Source organism: Narcine bancroftii, chromosome 11 (assembly GCF_036971445.1).
Source record: "Narcine bancroftii isolate sNarBan1 chromosome 11, sNarBan1.hap1, whole genome shotgun sequence".
NCBI lineage: Eukaryota > Metazoa > Chordata > Chondrichthyes > Torpediniformes > Narcinidae > Narcine > Narcine bancroftii.
Genome location: NC_091479.1, coordinates 96,289,291 through 96,308,596, shown reverse-complemented (window position 1 = coordinate 96,308,596; position 19,306 = coordinate 96,289,291). Strand labels below are relative to the sequence as shown.

The following is a 19,306-nucleotide window of genomic DNA, read 5'->3' as shown; positions in this document are numbered from 1 at the left end:
TTTTAAATAAAACATACATTGTTTACAAACATTGAAGCCAGAATGGTTTGACTTACGATGGGAGGCGGTCGCTACCGCCGTTCTAGCGAATGGGGGGGGGCGTTGAAAAGGCTCCACCTTTTCTGATGCAATGTTTCCACTCTTATATCAGTTGAAGGCGCCGTTCAAATCGACACAGACCCTCGAGTGGCAGAGGTTGGATGGTCCTGTGAATCATTCGGATACAATCTCGCTTCATTAAAACATTCTCCATCTCTCTCCGCGCGCGCGCGTGTGTCGATACAATAGGAAGCCGAGCATTGAAACCACGCTGCCTTCGCCAGACAAGCCTCTTGCAATAGATCGAGGTCGACTGAAATCTACATCCTTTGGACGTCAGCAGCGATCTGTTATTTCAAATATCGGACTGGAGATTAAATCAAAGCAGGCACGTCTGGAATCTATCGTTTGGGGGAGAGGTGAGTGGTCCGGACGGTCCAACCCATTATCTCCGTCCAAAGACAGTCAAGCTCGATTCTCTGCCTTCTTGGCGGAGTTGCCGGTCTTGCGGAGGAGATCGGGGCCGAAATGCGAATGTAACCAATGTGTGAAATAATGGGAACCCCGCGCGAACCAAAGCTTCGCTCGCCATTGCATGCCATTCAATTCGTGATTCCCATGTCACCCCCTAACCTGGCGGGACTCGGACAGCGAGCGGTGGAACTGTTTGGCTCGGTCCTCTTCCTCGGAAGCGTGTAGTATGGACTAAAATGCGCAATCTCATCAATGCCCCCACCACCCACCCCTGGGATCATTAATCCGATTTGAACGTGTTTACGAAGACGCCCCTTGTATTAAAACGTTGAGCTGCCCTGAAGGCGTTCAGGGGTGTCTGCGGTGGCGGCGATTAGAGACCGAGATTGCCGCCCTCCGGTGTTTTTCCATTCCAGCTCCGTTGGTCGCCGAGTCCCACGGCGGATCACGTGGGAGGATTCGCGGACGTTCTGCCCGTGGGCTGCCGACTGACCTTTCACTCTTTCCTTAGGGAGAGGGGCATCTCTCTGGCAAGGGGCGCAGGCGGCCTTTCACAAGCCACACCAAGGCAGGAGCGCCCGACTGACCATGACCATAACGGAGATGAACAGGTTTAACATTAACCCCGATGACGACACGAGCAGCGCGAACAGCCATGAATATCCTCCCGCTAAGAAGATTCCCATCAATAGGTAAGGGCGAGGTGCTCAGCAGCAGGGCTTGTTTCATCGAATAAAATGCTCAGCTTGTCCCCTTCTTCCACATCACATGGTTGAATGAAGAACTCCTGAGCTGAACCATTCAAAATGAATGACTGGCATTGAGTAGAACAGAATAGTCCAGCTTTGTACAATGTTGCAATTTTTTTTGTGTTGCAGTCAATATATCGATAACGATGCAGAAAGTCAGAATTTCCTGCCAAATTTATACTATGGGAAAAAGAAATTTGAAGAATATGTAAGTACTCCCTGCTGTTTATTACCTGCATTTTTTTAAAAAAATGCAATTCTCATAATCTGCTCCTTTTCTTCCTCCAGAGGACTGGAAATACCTCATTTGGAATCTCTGCATTTAACCTCAGCAATGCTATCATGGGCAGTGGTATTCTTGGACTGGCTTATGCCATGGCTAACACTGGAATCGGACTTTTTGTGTAAGTGTTGAAAAGATACAGGGAGGGGGGGGGGGTCGGAAATTAAAAGCCCCACGTGCTTCCTGAGATGCAGTTCCCCAGCTTCCTGCCACTGCAGTGCAGCACTGACTGCAGCAGAACCTAATGCGGTCCTTTGCTATATGCTCTTCACCTCCTGTTTAGTCACATGCCGAGGGGGAGGAGCCTCAGCAGGTTTTCCAGTTGTAGATTTTTTTTTTAAATTGTACACTTTCAAAATACACCAGTTTAGGCATCCCAGCTGACTATTGCAGATAAATCTGTGGATGCGGGTTTCAGTAGATGGAACTCGGGTAGAACATCTGGTTTTAAAACTTGCATGCTATTAGCAGGGCTGGCAGCTGTAATTGTGAAAACTGCACCTTTGTTTTAGCACGTGAGAAAGATAAGATATACATTTTCCTTTCTATTACTTTAATATTCTCTCTGTAGGTTGGATTGCTTTAATTATTCCCAACCCCCCCCCCCCCCACCGAAAATGAGTCTTAACAGGAACAGGACTTGCTGGCATAATGATGTGTTGTGAGGAATAGGCTGATTCAATCTGCTTAAGATGAATCATTCATTTTTGGGCATGAGGATGGTTTCCATCTGTTCTCTTTTTGTCATGGTTTGAAGATGACCTTGAGTAATAACGCAGACGAGGCTGGGAGAGGCCTTGTCATTGTTTTCTTAGAAGGAGGTGGGGGTGGCGTTAAAGGAATGTTTACAAACAAAAGATTTGGTGACAGCCAGTTGGTCATTTTTTAAGATGAAGGAATTTAGATTGGTGAAATACTGTATGGCTATGTTGATGCACAACACCAACCTAGAACCTATACAGGCATTGTGTGATTTATTTAATGTCTTTCTAAGGCATCAGTGTGCCTCATATACTGCTTGGACTGCAGGGAGATGATTCAGAATTACTTCCATCTAACCCAATTTCCAACCAAGAAGCATATAAAATGCTCAGCCTGGAGCAACTGCATAGTTAAGAATCATTGCTTTTTTTTTGGTGAATGGGGAAAAAAAAACATTCCTTTTAGTTTAAGGCAAATAATCTTGTGACTAACTGAGTAAATAGGGTTATTATTCCAATAAGTCTAATCATACCCACATAGCAACAAAGTCGATAATTCACGTAATAGACTGAGTCATCGGTGAAAGTGACAAAGGTTAGTGATAATATCTGTGTTCAATCAAACAATAGGAAAGTGTTCTAACATTGCAGAGATGTCAGATCAAAAGAACATAAAGGCCTGCTTTTGAAATACAAGAATAAAAGTAAAATAAATGCAAATCTACTTGCATGTTCTTATTAATATTATTGCATCCTAAATCTATGGTTTTCTCTATATGTGATTCCATTTTAATAACACAATGCTGTATGGTCCAATTGCAGCCAGAGTAGAAAAAAATATCATAGATTTAAGATGAAATGAATCAGTGAACGAGGTAGATAGGTGTTTTATAAGTTCTGCATTGGGATTTGCTGAAATTTTATTCCCTCAAGGGATCTGAGAAAGCAAGGAATCTTGGTGTGATGTACATAGTTGCCTTACAAAGGAGGGGAAAAAAATTGCATGCATGGAAATGGAGTTTGGATTATCGTCTAGATACAAAATTGGATACGTGCAGGATTACTTGATTTAGCTTAGCTCTGAAGAAGAGCAGAAACAAGGAAAGATTGTGAAGGAAGTGTCATTTGAAGCGTGAATGATCAGTGCTGCACCCAATCAGTAAACGACACAGTGAAGTTAAGTGAAACAAAATATCACTTCAGCAAGTTGAGTGCAGCCTACAATTTCAAATCAAAATCAGTGCATTTGGAAGTCTGAAATAGTGGTCTATCCTATTTTTGAGGACATTTTAACAACTTAAGAGAAAACCTAGCTTACAGTACTTTTTTTCAACCTGAACCACATATAACCCTACAACAATTACAGCATAGAAACGGGCCAACTTGGCCCTTCTAGTCCACCCTGAACACTTTCTCCCACCTCACCCCACTGGCCTACACTCAACCCGTAACCCTCCATTTCTTCCAGTCCATATATAACTTCTTAAATGCTAATAATATCAAGCCTGCCTCTGCCACTTTGTCTGGAAGTTCGTTCTACACACCCACCAATCTCTGAGTAAAGAAGTCTTTTATTTCCTCCCATCCCCCCACCCCCATATTTCCTCTAAACTTCTGCCCCCTAACTCTCAACTGAAGTTTAACATTTTACGTTCTGAAAATGTTTAACTACTTAGCCAATTTGTTTTTAAAGCAAAAAGATGACAGTTTACAGTCATTTAATTTCCTTACAGCTAAAGGTATACTTGTTAATGTTGCAGTCAGGTAATTTGATTTTAATGTAAATTATATTACAAACATTAGGGAAAGAAAATTTGCTCTTTATTCTAAAGCATCATTTAACAGCAATGTGGCCTTTTTATATTTTTCCAGGATCCTTTTGAGTGCTGTATCAGTATTTTCATTATATTCTATACATCTCTTGCTGAAGACAGCAAAGGAAGGAGGTAACGAACAAGCTGCTCTGTTTAAGTGCATGTTTTAATCCATGAATTGAAATGAAACATTTTCTCATATGAAATTTGTTAAAATGTGCTAGGTTCACTGGTCTACGAACAGCTGGGACTGAGAGCATTTGGGTTGCCTGGGAAATTGGCAGCGTCATTTTCAATCACAATGCAAAATTTTGGAGGTAATAAAATTCTGCACTATTTAAAAGTATATTTTCCTCCTTTACCATTTACTTATTTCAATGTGAAGACTGTTAGATGAAGCATCAGGATGTAGAGAGTCTAACTTGTTATGATTTTGCCCTGCCCCGTTTCTTTCTGCAGCGACATCAAGCTACCTCTACATAGTGAAATATGAACTACCAATTGTTATTCAAGCTTTCCTTGGACTTGAAGAAACAACTGGGTATGTTGAATTAAAAGGGCATAATGTTGCTAAAACTGTGCCAGTTATTTTTTTTAAATTGCAGAAACATGTCTCTTTCAAAATCTCCCCATATATTGATGATCTCCTCTGTGGAAGATTTTGCATCACATGTGGTGACTTTAAAAAAAAAACATACAGGTTTGGATGAAAATGCAAAGTGGCACTATTTAGACCTGTTCTGAATCCATTGCAGAAGCCTGCTTTGTGACAGTGGCTGCAAAGCCTCTTGGTGATACAGAGTGGTGTAAAATTGGCATGTTTTCATGATGTTCACCATTTGATTCATGGAAAAAGTTGAGCTGTCCATTCTAGTGCACATGAATATTTGCGCTTTCTTTCACTAAACCTTACTGACTGAAAATTTACTCAACTCTCTGTGGAAAGATTCTCTTTGAAATTTAAAGTATTCTTGTATGTTAAAAGAAGTGTGGGGTTTTTTTCTTCTTCAACTTAATCCTACCTTTCATTGCCTTTATTTAACCCTCTCGAATGATTTGTCATTTAATTAATTGTCAGGTTCATGTTCCTGCTTTAGACTCTGTTACTCAGCAACAGTTCATCAACCTAATTGGTGCCAACTTTTCTCAGACAAGTCCCGATGCCATTTTGAGCCCTCTGTACTGAAGAGGTTTTCTAATTGACTTGACTGATTTCAAAATCTAATCTGTATCATCAAACTGCAAGACATTTTGCAATGCAAACAGCCATTGAAAAATTACTAATGATTTAACCAATATGTGGTTATCGAATGGGGAAGTGGAATTATGATTGTGAAAATCACTTGAAAAGTGTCCTCTTGTTCTTAGTGGAGTTTCCAAAGCTTCTACGATGTGGCATCATCCAATTACTGGATATTTCAAAAAAAGATAAAACCAAGTGTAGAATTGAAGATTTTGTTTAGCTTTGAATAATTGCTTTTTAAAGCAGAGATGCTTCCAATAGTAGGGAGATTGAAAAGTTTTATTAAATTGATCACTTTTCATCTTATTCATAAATCTCTTTTTCCAACCTTCACCCGTTTACAAAGGTGACAAAGAGTTCTCTAAATACATTTTACTTCAAAGTTATTTGATGTAGTCGGCCACAACAATGAATGAATCAGTTGACAAAATCTCCAAACTAACAGGAGTATAACTTATATGACAGCTCAAATAAGCTGGTGTATTTAACGGCCTTTGAAGATGACCTTGAGTAATAATGCAGCCGAGGCTGGGAGAGGCCTGGTCATTGTTTTCTTAGAAGGGGGGGGGGGGGTTAAAGGAATGTTTACAAACAAAAGATTTGGTGACAGCCAGTTGGTCAGTTTTTAAGATGAAGGAATTTAGATTGGTGAAATACTGTATGGCTATTGTGGAGCAGATGTGATGCACAACCTATACAGGCATAAAAATTGCCTAGAGATTTAAAAATTCACAACTCTTTTTGTAGGAATTGCTTGTTTTATTTATGAAGGTAACAGTTGTGTCTACCAGTAGCAAAATAATTAGAAATTAATCTCTGAATATAAGAAGACTTTAACCCTTCCACTTTTTATAATGTAGAAACATTATAATATAATATTATAACAGCTCCAATAATATTAAATATCTGATTTTAAATTAACACATAGGGAGTGAAAGTATATAATTCAAGTGTATACAATGCTGCACTAGCTACAAGTCTTGAGCAATGCAATCCTTTGATCTTAACCCATCATAAAACCTGTCTTTCCAGGTGTCCTTTGCTGTTAAATAAAATGTGCTACTTTGGATGAACTTGTCAACTTAAATCAATGAAGCAGTTTTTATGGGATTTTTATTAAACATTCACTTTCCAGGCATATATTAGAATTAACCAGATGATTCTGGTTTCGCTACAACTTTGTAACTCTATGTTGAAGTATTCACGGTATATTTTAATAATAAGATGCAAGTAGAAATGAGGGCTATGTGGTCTACTGAGACAGAGTAAAGATACTGGAGTCTTTCAGTTCCATCAGGAGCGGTTACACTTTGTTTTCCCAGCTTGTTCCATTTGGCCTCGGGTGTCATGAGTGGGATAGACGGACCGGTTTTATCTTGTTCCAAATTGTTTGGGGTAAACCTGCAATTTGGTGGTAACTGGTTCCGTGTTCCAATGCTTTTCCTTTCTTGGAATTCTGGAGAAATCTAATCATGATGGAATTTAAATCCCAAGATCAACTTCAGCCTCCAAGCAATTCTCAAATTGTCCCATAAGTGCCTGCTTGCAAGCAAGATGTTTAATTGTCGAGAAATTTCAATTGTTAAATAAACACTGATAGCAATTGTTTTTTTTTTCCAGAGAGTGGTACCTGAATGGTGACTACTTGGTCCTTTTGGTGTCTTTTATCATCATTCTTCCTTTATCCCTACTGAAGAATTTAGGTAAGCTGTTAACCCTGAAATCAGATGACAATGAGAATATTCTTTAACATTTTTATTTCAAAGTCATTTGCCTTGAAATTTCAGCTTTCCACCCAAATTATCGTTTGAGACCCTAAATCCCCCTTTGTTTTGATTCAATATGCTATAATTTTTTTTTTTAAAGAGCCAGTACTGCTACTGGAGATTCATCCGGAAATTGCAGAGTGCGTGTCATGTCCATTCAGATCTTCCCATCTCCTTGTACTGCCCTCTATTGTAACTTGATCTTGATGCTACACTAGCATTAATACGGTATAATGTGTTCCAGAATTGCCCATTGATAACATTGATATTATCAATCAGCATTTTACAGACCTGCTTTCATCTATTCGATGTTGTACGACTATATGGATTATGGTTGTATTAAGGTAGACTGAGCATGTTTCCTCCTTGTGCAAATATATAGCAACACTTGAAAATGTCTTGATGCACCTGTTCCAATGTTGACATTAGATCGTCAACTGGAAAATACTGGAAGGGTGTGGCTGATGCCGATGAATTTATTCTTATTTTTCAGGTTACTTGGGCTATACTAGTGGACTGTCTCTCCTCTGCATGCTTTTCTTTCTAATAGTTGTAAGTATGAAATTGAATTTGTATTGCTAAAAGTTATAAAAGATTTACAATAAAAGTATTGAAAGTTGTGGGTATTTTATGTCCCTGTGTGGCCGTAGCTCGCCACATTTTTGGTGCATCTGTAGAGTGAGTTTATTGTCAGAACTTGAGTGCATTTATTGAGTGACAGAAATTCTTCAAAGAATCTTACTGGTTTTGATTATATGCTCATTGTCCTCTATTGCTTAATGAAGTGGGAGGAGGCGTTAGCCCATGAATTGCCACATTTGAGGTTTTCCCTCCTTTGCGAGACCAGATATCATCTCCCTTCAATGCACCCAAGTGGTTCTCCAGCCGCTTAACCCAGTGATTCTCTAGAGGAGGACCAAAGCCAGATTAACGTACCCTGATGCATCACTTTTTTGTCAGCTGAGATGACTAATAGAGCAGATGTGGAGATTTTGTGTTCTGAATGTTAATGTGATTAAACAATGCTAAACCAGTGAATAACATTGGATATGATTTATGTGACCATTTCCATCCATTATTTAACACAATTAACAACAGTTTATTTTTTGGTTTTTTTTTGGTCAAGAGCATTGCTGCCAAACAATTTTTTTTTTAAAAAAAACCTTGGTGGGATATGGGTCTTAGTGCCCTGACCATTGAAAATTTGTTGCTCAGCCTCCATGTGACTGAGATATGGGCGGGGGTTACTTCCAGAATGTGCTAGGTTGAGTTCCAGCCTGTGGGACTCAGTGATGAGGGACTGACTGGTCTTGTGTGAATCTGGGATAGGAAGGAGTTTGTTCTGGTTGTTAGCTAATGGGAACATGCATCATTCTCATAAGACTGGAAACAATTACCATTGTTGTGTCAGATTCAGGTCAGTTATAGCAGCTCTCTTGGCACATTCTGGTAAAGTCACTTGCATACTTTCCGGTGAACATGCCACTTGGGCCATGCAGTCTCTGATCGTCACTGGCACTTGTGGGGCAGGAGATTTGTACATTATAATGTGTCTTCTAACTTTTAAGAATGTGCTTCCTGTTTAACGGCACTCTCCATTTTTATTTTTCTTGATCATAATTTTTCACGTTACAATTACTTGTAGGTAATTCACAAGCACACTCAGATTCCTTGTCCATTACCCTTTCTGGATCAGGAGCTAGGGAACGCCACACTGAATATGACCATAATGATGACTGCAACATCGGCTTATGATGCCATCACCGCCGTATCAGAGCCCAGTTTAGCTCCCAATGCAACGGACGAGGACATCTGTAAGCCACAGTACTTTGTTTTCAATTCACAGGTGAGAATGAATCCATTGTAATAATATGCTTGAACATCAACAAAAACTAATGATATCAAATATTTTAACTGTTGAGTTGGAAGAGAAACTTCTCCAATGGCTGAACTTTATGAGATAGTTATTTATGCTCCTGCTTTGGAATGGTTCTGTAAAATGTTGATATTGATCATTGAGAAGTTCCTTTTGTATTTCAGACTGTCTATGCTGTACCAATTCTGACCTTTGCATTTGTGTGTCATCCTGCTGTGCTTCCCATCTATGAAGAACTCAAAGAGTAAGAGCCCCTTTTTTAAAATTGGATTTCACTGAGGACTTCTGGAATTGGTTAAGTTTTTATTGTCATTGGATTGCACAAGTACAATCTGACGAAACAGCATTTTCCAGTTCAAAATCCGCTGTCAAATGATACATATGCAGGATGTGTATATTCATATATACAAATAAGTAGTTTTGTAATTTTGATGGTCAGTGTGAGTGGTTCCTTTGCTTGTTCAACAGTCTCTCTGCCTGTGGGAAGAAGCTGTTTCTCAGCCTGGTGGCTCTGGCTCTGATCCTCCTGCATCTCTTTCCTGCCGGAAGCAGCTGCGGGGTGGAAGGGGTCCTCCATGATTTTAAATGCCCTCTAGCAACCGTACCACGCTGTGATGCAGCTGGCCAGGATGCTCTCGCTGGAGCTCCTGTCGAAGGCTGACATGATGGTGGCCGGTCGCCTTGCACACTTCAGACTTCTCAGGAATTGCGGTCACTCTTGCACCTTTCAGACAAATGAGGAGATGTGTGTCCATGATGGGTCACTAGTTAATTGAACTCCAAGGAACTTGGTCCTCTCCCTACAGAGTTACTGTTGTGCAATAGAGGGTGGCTGTTCCTGGTCCTTGTAAGGTCCACAAGCATCTCCTTCATCTTGCTCCTGTTGGGATCTCTTTTGATTCAAACAAAGCATTCTCCATTAAATAATTGGGGACATTCTGATCCAGTTCATGGACTGCATTGGCCCACAGATTAAATGAGTTAGAGACACCTGGTAATGAGAGTAGAATATGTCCTCAGTTGGTATTAAAGCATATCATGGAGCAGGTTAGGACATCTGCTTCTGTCTGTCATCTGATGCTAACACTGGGTTCCAGGAGTGAAAACACATTCTGTTCTCCCACATCAAAAGTACGGTCACTAGAAATGTGATGCTCCTACTGATTTCCTCGACGAAAATATTCAGTGTCACAATCTGAAGCAGAAACTTGAAAATGTATGGTGATTTTCTCATCAATTATTGAAATGGTCTGTGGTGCATTTAATAGCTATCTTTTTGTTTAGTGAGCATTAAGTGAACTGGAATGAATTTAAAATATTTTCTCTTTTAGCCGATCTCGCAAGAAAATGCAGAGAGTTTCCAACGTCTCGTTCCTTTTTATATTTATTATGTACCTGTTGGCTGCTCTTTTTGGTTACATGACCTTCCTTGGTGAGTTCCTCTTAACATTGTCTTCCTTTTCATCCTTCAGTCGTTTGCTCTGAAGAACTGGCATCTTCCCTTGTACAGTTCCCTAGGCATGAAAGTATTGGCTCGATTAAATAGCTATTTCATGTAAAGATAGTGCTTAAGTCTTTAACCCCTTGATTCATTCCAGCTATATCATCTTCAAAACTATTTTGTTTTATTTAAGAAGAATCAGTTTATAGTTTCAGGAAAAAAAAATGAAATTCCACAAGATTTAGGTATCCTAAAAGTCTGACACATAAAATTCAATAATGATATTTTATGGTTTCATAAATAATGATTAATACTTCAGATGTGTACTATGGCTCAGTTGGAAAAACTTTTCCTCTGAGTCAGAAAGCTGTGGATTAAAAAGTTGAAGTACAAGCTGATTAACTGAAGTGTTCCACCTATTTAATTTTTTCGAGATTTTTTTTTAAAATGAAAATCAATCTGGTTTCTTGGGCAGATGTGAAAAATGGCAGCAAGACTTAGAGGAACCAGGAAATTATCCTTAAGTGAAATGAAAAACTATTTGCAAATGCAGAAATTGTGAAACAAAAAGAGGTCGTTTGGGAATACTGAGCAGGATTTGCAATATTTGAGGGGAGAGAGAAAGAGATGAAGTTACAATTCATTGATCCTTCAACAGAACTATTTTTCTTAATGCCCGTTAATTATCATATATGCTCATGTAAAAGTAAACCTCCAATTTTTTTGGCCAAAAAGTCTGGAATTTTCCAAGTATCTTGCGTAAAAGTCGACCCTAGTCTCTCATCTCTGCCCTGGATACTTGCAGGCTAGAGCTCCCAACACTTGAGTCACAAACTCTCGAAGTTCCTGATGACTCGAAAGCCAATTTCTCACCCAGTCCTGGCCGCTCATCCATCGGAGCTCCCAACAACTTGAACTCCGATTCCTGATTCACACCTCAGCCGCCCACCCATTGGATCTCCCGACACCGCAGGTACTTACCACGGTCAAAAGTAGTATCCATGTAATAATCGATGCCATAAATTTAACACTTAAAAATGGTCTACAAAATTTGACTTTTACACGAGTATATGCGGAACTCCAGTTTAACAGAAGATAATGAGAGACTTTTCAGAATTTTACACTGAAGTATTTTCTTTCATTTTGCATTTAAAAGAAAACTCCTAATAACTTGATCTTTTCATCTTCTGCAGGTGAGGTTGAGCCAGAGCTACTTCACACATACTCAAAGGTGTACCGATTTGATACTGTTCTCCTCATTGTTCGTCTGGCAGTACTGATGGCTGTTACACTGACCGTTCCAGTTGTTCTTTTTCCAGTAAGTAGTAAGTAAGCTCCGTATGAAGAAACCGATGTCAGAGTAGATAGCTATCCTCATTTACATATGCTAAGGGTCTGCCTTTTTGTAGCTTGTGTGCGTGGCACTCTGCTCCCCAAATTTGGTTTTGGGGAAGTTTAATCAAGTTTTTGATTTTAAAAACAAGGACAAATTACTATCAGTACTTTATCTCTGCTTTCTTTATCTTCATAAGCATTTTTCATAGTGCAGAGATCCACATGATGTTAGTTCATGCTTTAGTCTAATACAGTTTGATACACTATCAATAATACAAAGGACTGAAGTTGCAGGACAACCGGCTTTAATACCATAAGACTTGAACCATGCTCATGTTCTGGCCCGATCCCAGGACTCGTACTGAGAGAGGGACTGGGCTTACTGCTTTTATTAGGAGATTCCAGTGGGTGCAGTCACCAAGGGAAGGTGGGCTAGCCATCCATATGAACCAAACATATACACAGGGCCAGTAACAGCATACAGTGGTGCATCACCACACAGTACAATTCCAATTATCTGAAATGGTCGGGACCTGGCCTATGTCAGATAAAAAGTAATTTTTTTTTACAAAAAACAGCAAATCACTTACAACAAACAACAAGGCCTTTTAAGCATTAAAATAACATTTAATTCTCACCAAAATAATGCTGGCGGCCATTCCCCATGAGGCCCCACTGCTGCCGAGAGGCCATTTGCCTTGATGACGCCAGGACAAGGGATTCTACCGACCGCTTGCGGCTGGGAGACAGTGGCGCAAAATTTGAAAGGGAGAGTTGGAGAGAAAAGTCGATAGGGGAAGGTAACAAAGAAATGGAAAGAGAGGGGAGGGAGTTACCTGAAACGAGGATAATCATCGATCTAATTTCATGTCGGGTGAATTTTTTTCAGCCTGTGAGGTCAGTTTGACTCTGAGGGGGGAAAAAATTTCACATAAATGAGGATTTCTGATTTGTTTCAGATATCCTCAGTTATCCAAGAAAATTTTTTAAATTTCAGATAAAGGAAGATTTCAGAGAATCCAAATTTAGATAATTAGTTATACTGTACAATCCGTCACATTATTTCAATAAATCAAAAACTATAAACCTGTTAGATTGTTCTATTATTTTGAATCAAAAATCAAATACAGATAAAGTTCTATTGCCTGGTTTATTTTTCATTCCTTATCTGAATTGAAGACCAATTAAGCATTTAAATGCTTTTTTTTACTCTCATGAAGAAAATGTCTTCCCATGGGAAATCACACTCTATTAATTTTGTGCTTTTCTTCCAAATGTCTGTCATTCACAGAAATAAAATCCAATGTATGAGTAGAACTACAAAAGAATTAAGTTTCATTGCAAAATGGAACATTGATAATGTCAAATGAGAGAAATAGTCATTTAATATTTTTATGGATAATCATTTCAACATGTAAGATCATCATGCTGGGAAATAAATGGATTTTCCTGCTTTGTAAGAGTACAAAAAAGGTACCGAAAGATCCCACAAGGCGCCCATCATTGTTCACCACTGTATATGATCCGGACTGATCTGGTCTTGGCCTCCTCTCCTGTGCCAGTTCCTCATTATCCACAAATCCTGAATATTTCAAAAATTCACCTGACTCTACTTTAAATTCTTTTGATGTCCCAGCATCCACGACCCTCCGGGTTAGAAAATTCCACAGATTCCTCACCTTCTGTGACAAGAAATTTCCCCTCATGGATTGAAATGACCTCCCTTTGTATCTATGTAACCTCATTTGACACTCGCATTAGTGCAAATATCCCAATGCCTACCCTTGGGATCTTGTGTTGAGATCACACCTCATTCTTCTAAACTCCAAAGAATACAGACACAACTTCTTTAGTCTAAAAGGGGTGGGCAACCTAAAGCCTGCAGGCTGGATCCAAATTTATCCAGCCCACAACCCAATGCATAAGTACTATGTGCACCCGGCCTGGCGATACAAGGACAGGTATGCGCCACTTACTGTCCATTCACCTGACACCCTACCACGTCAGTGCTGCCACCACTCCCTGCCCACTGCCCCCCCCTCTCCCGACATACAACATGGTGGCCACCAAGGCCAGTTTTCGCAAGACCTCCTTGTCAGCGTTTATTTTGATTCATCTTTTTTTAATTTCCTTTATGGTAGCATCAGTGTAGCCTACGGTACAACCGCTGACACACCATCCAACCCATGGTAAAAGGTTTCCCACCTCTGGTCTATAATGATAGAACAAAACTATTTTTCCAGGAATTAGCCTTTCTTTTGGACCCAATGCTGCTGAGGGGACCATAACCGTGCATAATATTCTAGATGCCTTTCCAATACCCGCAACAAGTGTAAAACTACTTCCTATTTCTGAAATCTCGCCCCATCACAGTACAGACCAAAATTCCTTTTATCACTTTGACTACTTGCTGCACCTGCTTTCAGAAACCATATTCTTAAATCTCCTATTTGGTTTTATTTTTGATACACTTAACTGTAATATAGCTTGGGTTAGGAGGGAGACTGTCCTTGTTATGTGTTTCTCAGTCCCAGCTTGAGAAAAAAAATGTTGTATCATTAGGATTCTTTTATTTTTAAGGCTGCCTCTTTGTGGCTTAACATCTGTTGAACATCAGGAAATGTGATGTGATTAAGTCTATTATATTATCTCTATCTTGAGTTCTTATTTATCATTAAAGAAGTACCTCACATGACCAGTTTTGTCTTGTCCATCTACTATTACTTGGTGGCATTGTTTACTACAGTAAAGCCCCAGGTATCTGGCATCCATGAGGATTGGTAGATGCCGAATAAGTAAATATGCCGGTTGTTTGAGATTGTGTATTCCATATTGGCGAGCAAACCGCTGGCCGAGGAGCCACCAATTTTAAACCAGTATTTTTTTGCCTATTTATTTTCCACAATTTAATTTTTTTTGCCAGTTGCTTGAATTCAGGGATTTTAATGTATCTCCATTTGTTAGTGCTTTAATAAATGTGGTGAATGAACAGTGTGAAATAATATTCATTTCTTTCCTTAGATTCGTACCTCAGTTCAACAGCTGCTTTTCCCCAGTAAAGGATTTAACTGGATACGTCACACGATTATCACTGTTGTAATTCTATGCTGCATTAACTGCCTGGTCATCTTTGTTCCTACCATCCGTGATATCTTTGGCTTTATAGGTAAGAAAGTATATAAAATAAGCATTTCCTTTAATACCTGTGCTTGTAAAACAAAAGGATGGGACTGAATGCAAATTCACCTACTTTTCTTCCATCTTTCTTTAGGTTCCTCTGCCGCTGCTATGTTGATCTTTATCCTGCCATCTGCATTTTACCTCAAACTTGTAAAGAAAGAGCCAGTGAAATCAATGCAGAAGATTGGGGTATGTGGAAAACCTCATTTTGAAGTTCAACAAATAAAACATTGATAAGGACAAACTTATTTCCATCTCATTCATTGAGACACTGGGATACCCCCCAAGATTATTTTTGTTTTATTTAACTTAATGTACAACAATTATTTGGTGCATGATTTATATTTTTCTATGTACAAAGGGTCCAGTTGGATTTTACAGCTGCTCTTGTATAAAAGATGCTGGAAATAATGGCATGTCATTGAAAAGGTATACAAGCGGGCTGTAAAGTGGGAGTCCATTGGTACTCCCCTGCCAAGGTTAAATCTCTTCAGCTAATTTCACAAGTACACTTGGAAAGGAAATTTTCAAATGAGGAATCTTGTTTATTTCAAGCATCCTTAAGTGACTTTAATATATTTTTTAAGTGGTTCCAAATTAATTTTTTAAAATTTAGACATACATCATGGTAACAGGCCCTTTTGGCCCACAAGCCCATGCTGTCCAATTACACCCAATTGACCTACATTTTGAAGGGTGGGAGGAAACCCATACAGACACAGAGAGAACATACAAACTCCTTGCAGATCACGCCGGATTTAAACCTGGGCCACTGATGTTTTAACAACATTGTATTCACCACTATGCTGCCCTATTGGGTGCACCAGCTATTGGAACAGCATGTTTTACAAAACGTGTCTCTTTAAATCATATGGAAAGAAATAAAGTTTTAACAAGTTTTCTTTTCCCTTCCAGGCATTAATTTTCTTGATCAGCGGCATATTTGTTATGTTTGGAAGCATGACACTCATCGTTCTCGACTGGGTCCACAATGCATCAAAAAATGACGCCCATTAAACTGCTGCAGAAGTTAACCACATACTCAACTGAACGGAAAGAACCATTCTTCTGAAGAACAATAATTATATTTATTTACCCCACCTTCAATCTTCCGAGGCATTCATGTTTGCTGTCTTCCTATAAATTAGGAATATTTCTCCAAAAGATTTAACTATTTATATGGTAATTAATTATTGAGTAATGTGGATCCAGGCAGTAATATCATTCCAAGAAAATGGACTGATTGGTGTACAATATGTATTTATAAGGCCATGTATGTGGTGGAACAAAACATTATAAACCCTGAGAAAATTGTCTTTGTAGATACTGAACCTGAATTCCCTAGGATGTGAACATATATTTTGTTGTATATTTAATAAATTAAAAAGATAGCATGGAGACGTTCAGTATTTTTTGACCTTTTTTAAACAAAAATCTTGTGGACGTGGACTTGATTATTTAATTTTAATGCAGCATTTTTTTATTTGAGAGTTAGGCATTCTCCTGGGTTTTTTTTGAACAAAAACATATTGACAGACAAGAAAATAGGGAATGTTTCTGATCTAAAATACCCCAACTTTTATGAAAAGAATAGCTTGGATAAGCATCATGGTCTGCTAGGCTTAATCGGGCCTGATTCCATGTTTTTGTTCTGTAATAAGCTTTTGATTTGAAATGTTAAAAATATTTTTGTCTATTTTGGGTAAAGGAAACTTTATTTAGTGAAGTAAATAAACCATGCAGAGCAGAGATTAACTTTACCTGGAATTCCTGAGCTTGAGTTGCAATTGGCCATCACATGCTAGGCCGGTGAATAGAACCAGTTGGTCCCTTTGTATCTGCATGTTAATGGTCAGATTTGGCTCTGATGCCCCTTATCCCAATATAGACTTGGTTCATCTAGGGGGGAAAAAAAGTGATATGGGGTGGGGGGGGATTTGATGCTTGTCTAATTGTGACCACCAATGTTCAGTTCCTCTAGAGCAAGGGGAACAGAAGGTGAAAATAAAGCTTCTTACACCTTCCATCATTTGCTCAGTTTGTCTCTGCCATCAATAATTGGATGTCAGCAGTGATGCCTCACAGTTCCAGAGGCCTGGGTTCCGTCATGACCTTGACTATTGCCTGTGTAGCGTTTGCATGGTCTCCCCGTGACTCGGTGGATTTCCTCTAAGTGCTCCTTTTTTTTTTACCCCGCATACCAAAAGATGTGCAGGTTAGCAGGTCTTTTCGCCTCTAAATTGTTCCCAGAGTGCAGGTGAGAAGTAGATTCAGGGAGTGGAATTAAGATGGAATTAATGGAGGATTCTGTGTTCCATGCTGTATGTCTCTTAATTTAGATTTCACACTAAACGTAACTGTCTTGTCAAATAATTTGGCACACTTCAAGTATTTCTTTGAAGCTGGATTTTTTTGTCTCATAATTTGTTTTAGTGATGAATGATCAATGAGAATATTGGCATCAAGGATCCATATCATAGTTAATGAGCCAATTGAAGTAGATTTTACACTTTTTGAAACATTTTGTACCATGTGTTGATTACAGTGGTGGCATTTGTTGAAATTTGCTGTTCCACTTCACGAAGCCTAATTTGAATGTGCAATGTGAACAGAAGAGTGTGTATTTTTGGTGGGTTTTTTTTTTTGCAGAACAGCTTTCTGCTAAGAAGTATCAGTAGGACACTTAAAAGTGGCTGCATTGAATGCTTCACCAAAAGCAATTGTGATGGTTCATGAGCAGAACGTTACATTGTCCCCTCTGTATAACACACAGGTCTGAAGCCAAGCAGCAGTTGGGAGTTGAATTTGTGTGATTGAAATTAACAGTCTGAATTAACATTCAGGTTCAGTCTGGCACTTTTTTAAAAAAATTAACAAAGCTTTTTTAAAAAAAAACACTTAAACCATTTCCTTTGTGTCCCTTGGCCATCTGTTGCGGAGCACTTTTTTTCCAATGCTTTTGCCAGTTGTCTGTGACAAGTTGTGAAGTAGGACAACAGGTTTGCGAAAAGGGGATCTAAAAGGAAAAATATGGCATTGCTTTAAAAGTAGTTTGTACTGTATTCAGTATTTGTGTATCAATCCACTGATTTTTTTTTTTTACCCCCCCCCCCCCCCGCCTCCATGAAGCGTTATTTACTCTGCTGTCCCCATTTGCTTTGAAAGAAAACTTGCAAAGTGTACTTCATATGGCAGTTCAGCCTGCTGGAATTTTTTTTTAATTTGCTGTTCATCATGGAATTATTGACCAGAGGAAATCTGTATAATTTAACATATTTATGACTATGTAAATAAATGTAAATAATCTTGAATTATTTGTAAATACATTGTCGATATTTAAGAGGTATTATTGTTCCTTTAACTCCTTCTGTGACTATTCCTGGACTCTTTAATGTCACAGGTAAAAGCTGCAACAATGGCTGCTTGAAGAACTTTTTGCTGACTACTGGTAGGAACTCTGTTTCAGTGCTTTGTGTTTACTTTGTACAATATAACTTGTGTAACATAAAAATCAAGCGCTAAAACGGTGTGACATTGGCAAACCAGTAAATGAACTGGCACAATGTAATTGTTTGTACTGAGTGACTGAACATTCGTCAGTTCTGGATTGCTGGTTGTTGCTGTCAAACAGAACCTCAGTTGTTCAACCTTGAATCCATATTTAATTTGATGCAAATTTTGTTAATTAATAAAAAAGTTATATTTTAAGAATTTTGAACCATTGCAGTTTGTAAAATTGCAAAACAATTATAACATTGAAATCGCTTTTTTGGAACAATTACTTACGACTGAAGTTCATGTTTCAAAGACAATCACCAGAACCTTTAAGAATAAGCTTGTGCATTGATACTGCTTGCATAATTCACTCTAAATATTTGTACCAGTGAAAGCATGCAGTACAGAAAGCTTACAAAGCATGACTACTTCCTTTAGCATATCCTTTTAATTAATATGGATGGAATACCTTCATGTTGCTGTATTTTTCTGACATTACTTAAAGGCTTTCCGTGACATTACATAAAAGTTATCATGTATGTATATTTCTATACCGTTAACTGTGAAAGGCTGACAATTTGGATGGAGGGATTTGGTTGTTAGCAAGGAGTGCATTTATTAACAATGCTACACTCTTGTTTCAATGAAACACCCATTGTGTAATTGTACATTTTGTAAATAAAGTTACTCTTAAAACAATTCTTCTGTCTGTTTAAATATTACTGTAGAATCCTGTCTTTTCAGTCTTGAAGTCTTGAAATGTTTAAATGTAGACATAGGGCCTGTTACTGTGCTGCATTGACCAACAAGCCCTTGCCACTCAATTCACCTACATTTTTTTTTTTGAATGGTGGGAGGAAACTGGAGCACCCAGAGGAAACTCATGAAGACACATGGAGAATATACAAAC

At 38.7% G+C, this 19,306-nt stretch overlaps 1 protein-coding gene and 1 long non-coding RNA gene across 3 annotated transcripts in view; one reads left to right on the top strand and one right to left on the bottom strand.

The window, feature by feature from the left end:
- The window catches only part of LOC138746178 (uncharacterized), a 145,478-nt gene extending 144,188 nt beyond the window's left edge, over nucleotides 1–1,290 (bottom strand). The window contains exon 1 of the long non-coding RNA XR_011346744.1: nucleotides 57–1,290. This is a non-coding gene — a long non-coding RNA (uncharacterized lncRNA). The remainder of the gene's footprint in view (nucleotides 1–56) is intronic.
- Nucleotides 158–19,095, top strand: LOC138746177 (sodium-coupled neutral amino acid symporter 2-like). Of its 2 annotated transcripts, none has more exons than XM_069904153.1 (16): nucleotides 158–427; nucleotides 1,025–1,205; nucleotides 1,392–1,470; nucleotides 1,551–1,666; nucleotides 4,119–4,192; nucleotides 4,285–4,377; nucleotides 4,520–4,601; nucleotides 6,924–7,006; nucleotides 7,563–7,621; nucleotides 8,715–8,915; nucleotides 9,110–9,189; nucleotides 10,277–10,377; nucleotides 11,580–11,704; nucleotides 14,743–14,887; nucleotides 14,993–15,090; nucleotides 15,817–19,095. In XM_069904153.1, exons 2-16 carry the CDS (start codon nucleotides 1,102–1,104, stop codon nucleotides 15,916–15,918), a joined length of 1,542 nt encoding a protein of 513 aa, XP_069760254.1. In that variant the 5' UTR covers nucleotides 158–427; nucleotides 1,025–1,101; the 3' UTR covers nucleotides 15,919–19,095. The 2 variants fall into 2 exon arrangements, with proteins under 2 accessions (XP_069760254.1, XP_069760253.1); XM_069904152.1 differs by having other exon boundaries at nucleotides 158–458.
- The last annotated feature ends 211 nt before the right edge of the window (nucleotides 19,096–19,306 follow it).

What these genes read in the sequence shown, in the direction of transcription:
- LOC138746177 (XM_069904153.1), top strand. Translation starts at nt 1,102, where the DNA reads ATGACCATAACGGAGATGAACAGGTTTAACATTAACCCCGATGACGAC. An exon ending in CACAATGCAAAATTTTGGAG is followed by an intron (nt 4,378 to 4,519) that starts GTAATAAAATTC and finishes TTCTTTCTGCAG; the next exon opens with CGACATCAAGCTACCTCTAC. An exon ending in TGCTTTTCTTTCTAATAGTT is followed by an intron (nt 7,622 to 8,714) that starts GTAAGTATGAAA and finishes AATTACTTGTAG; the next exon opens with GTAATTCACAAGCACACTCA.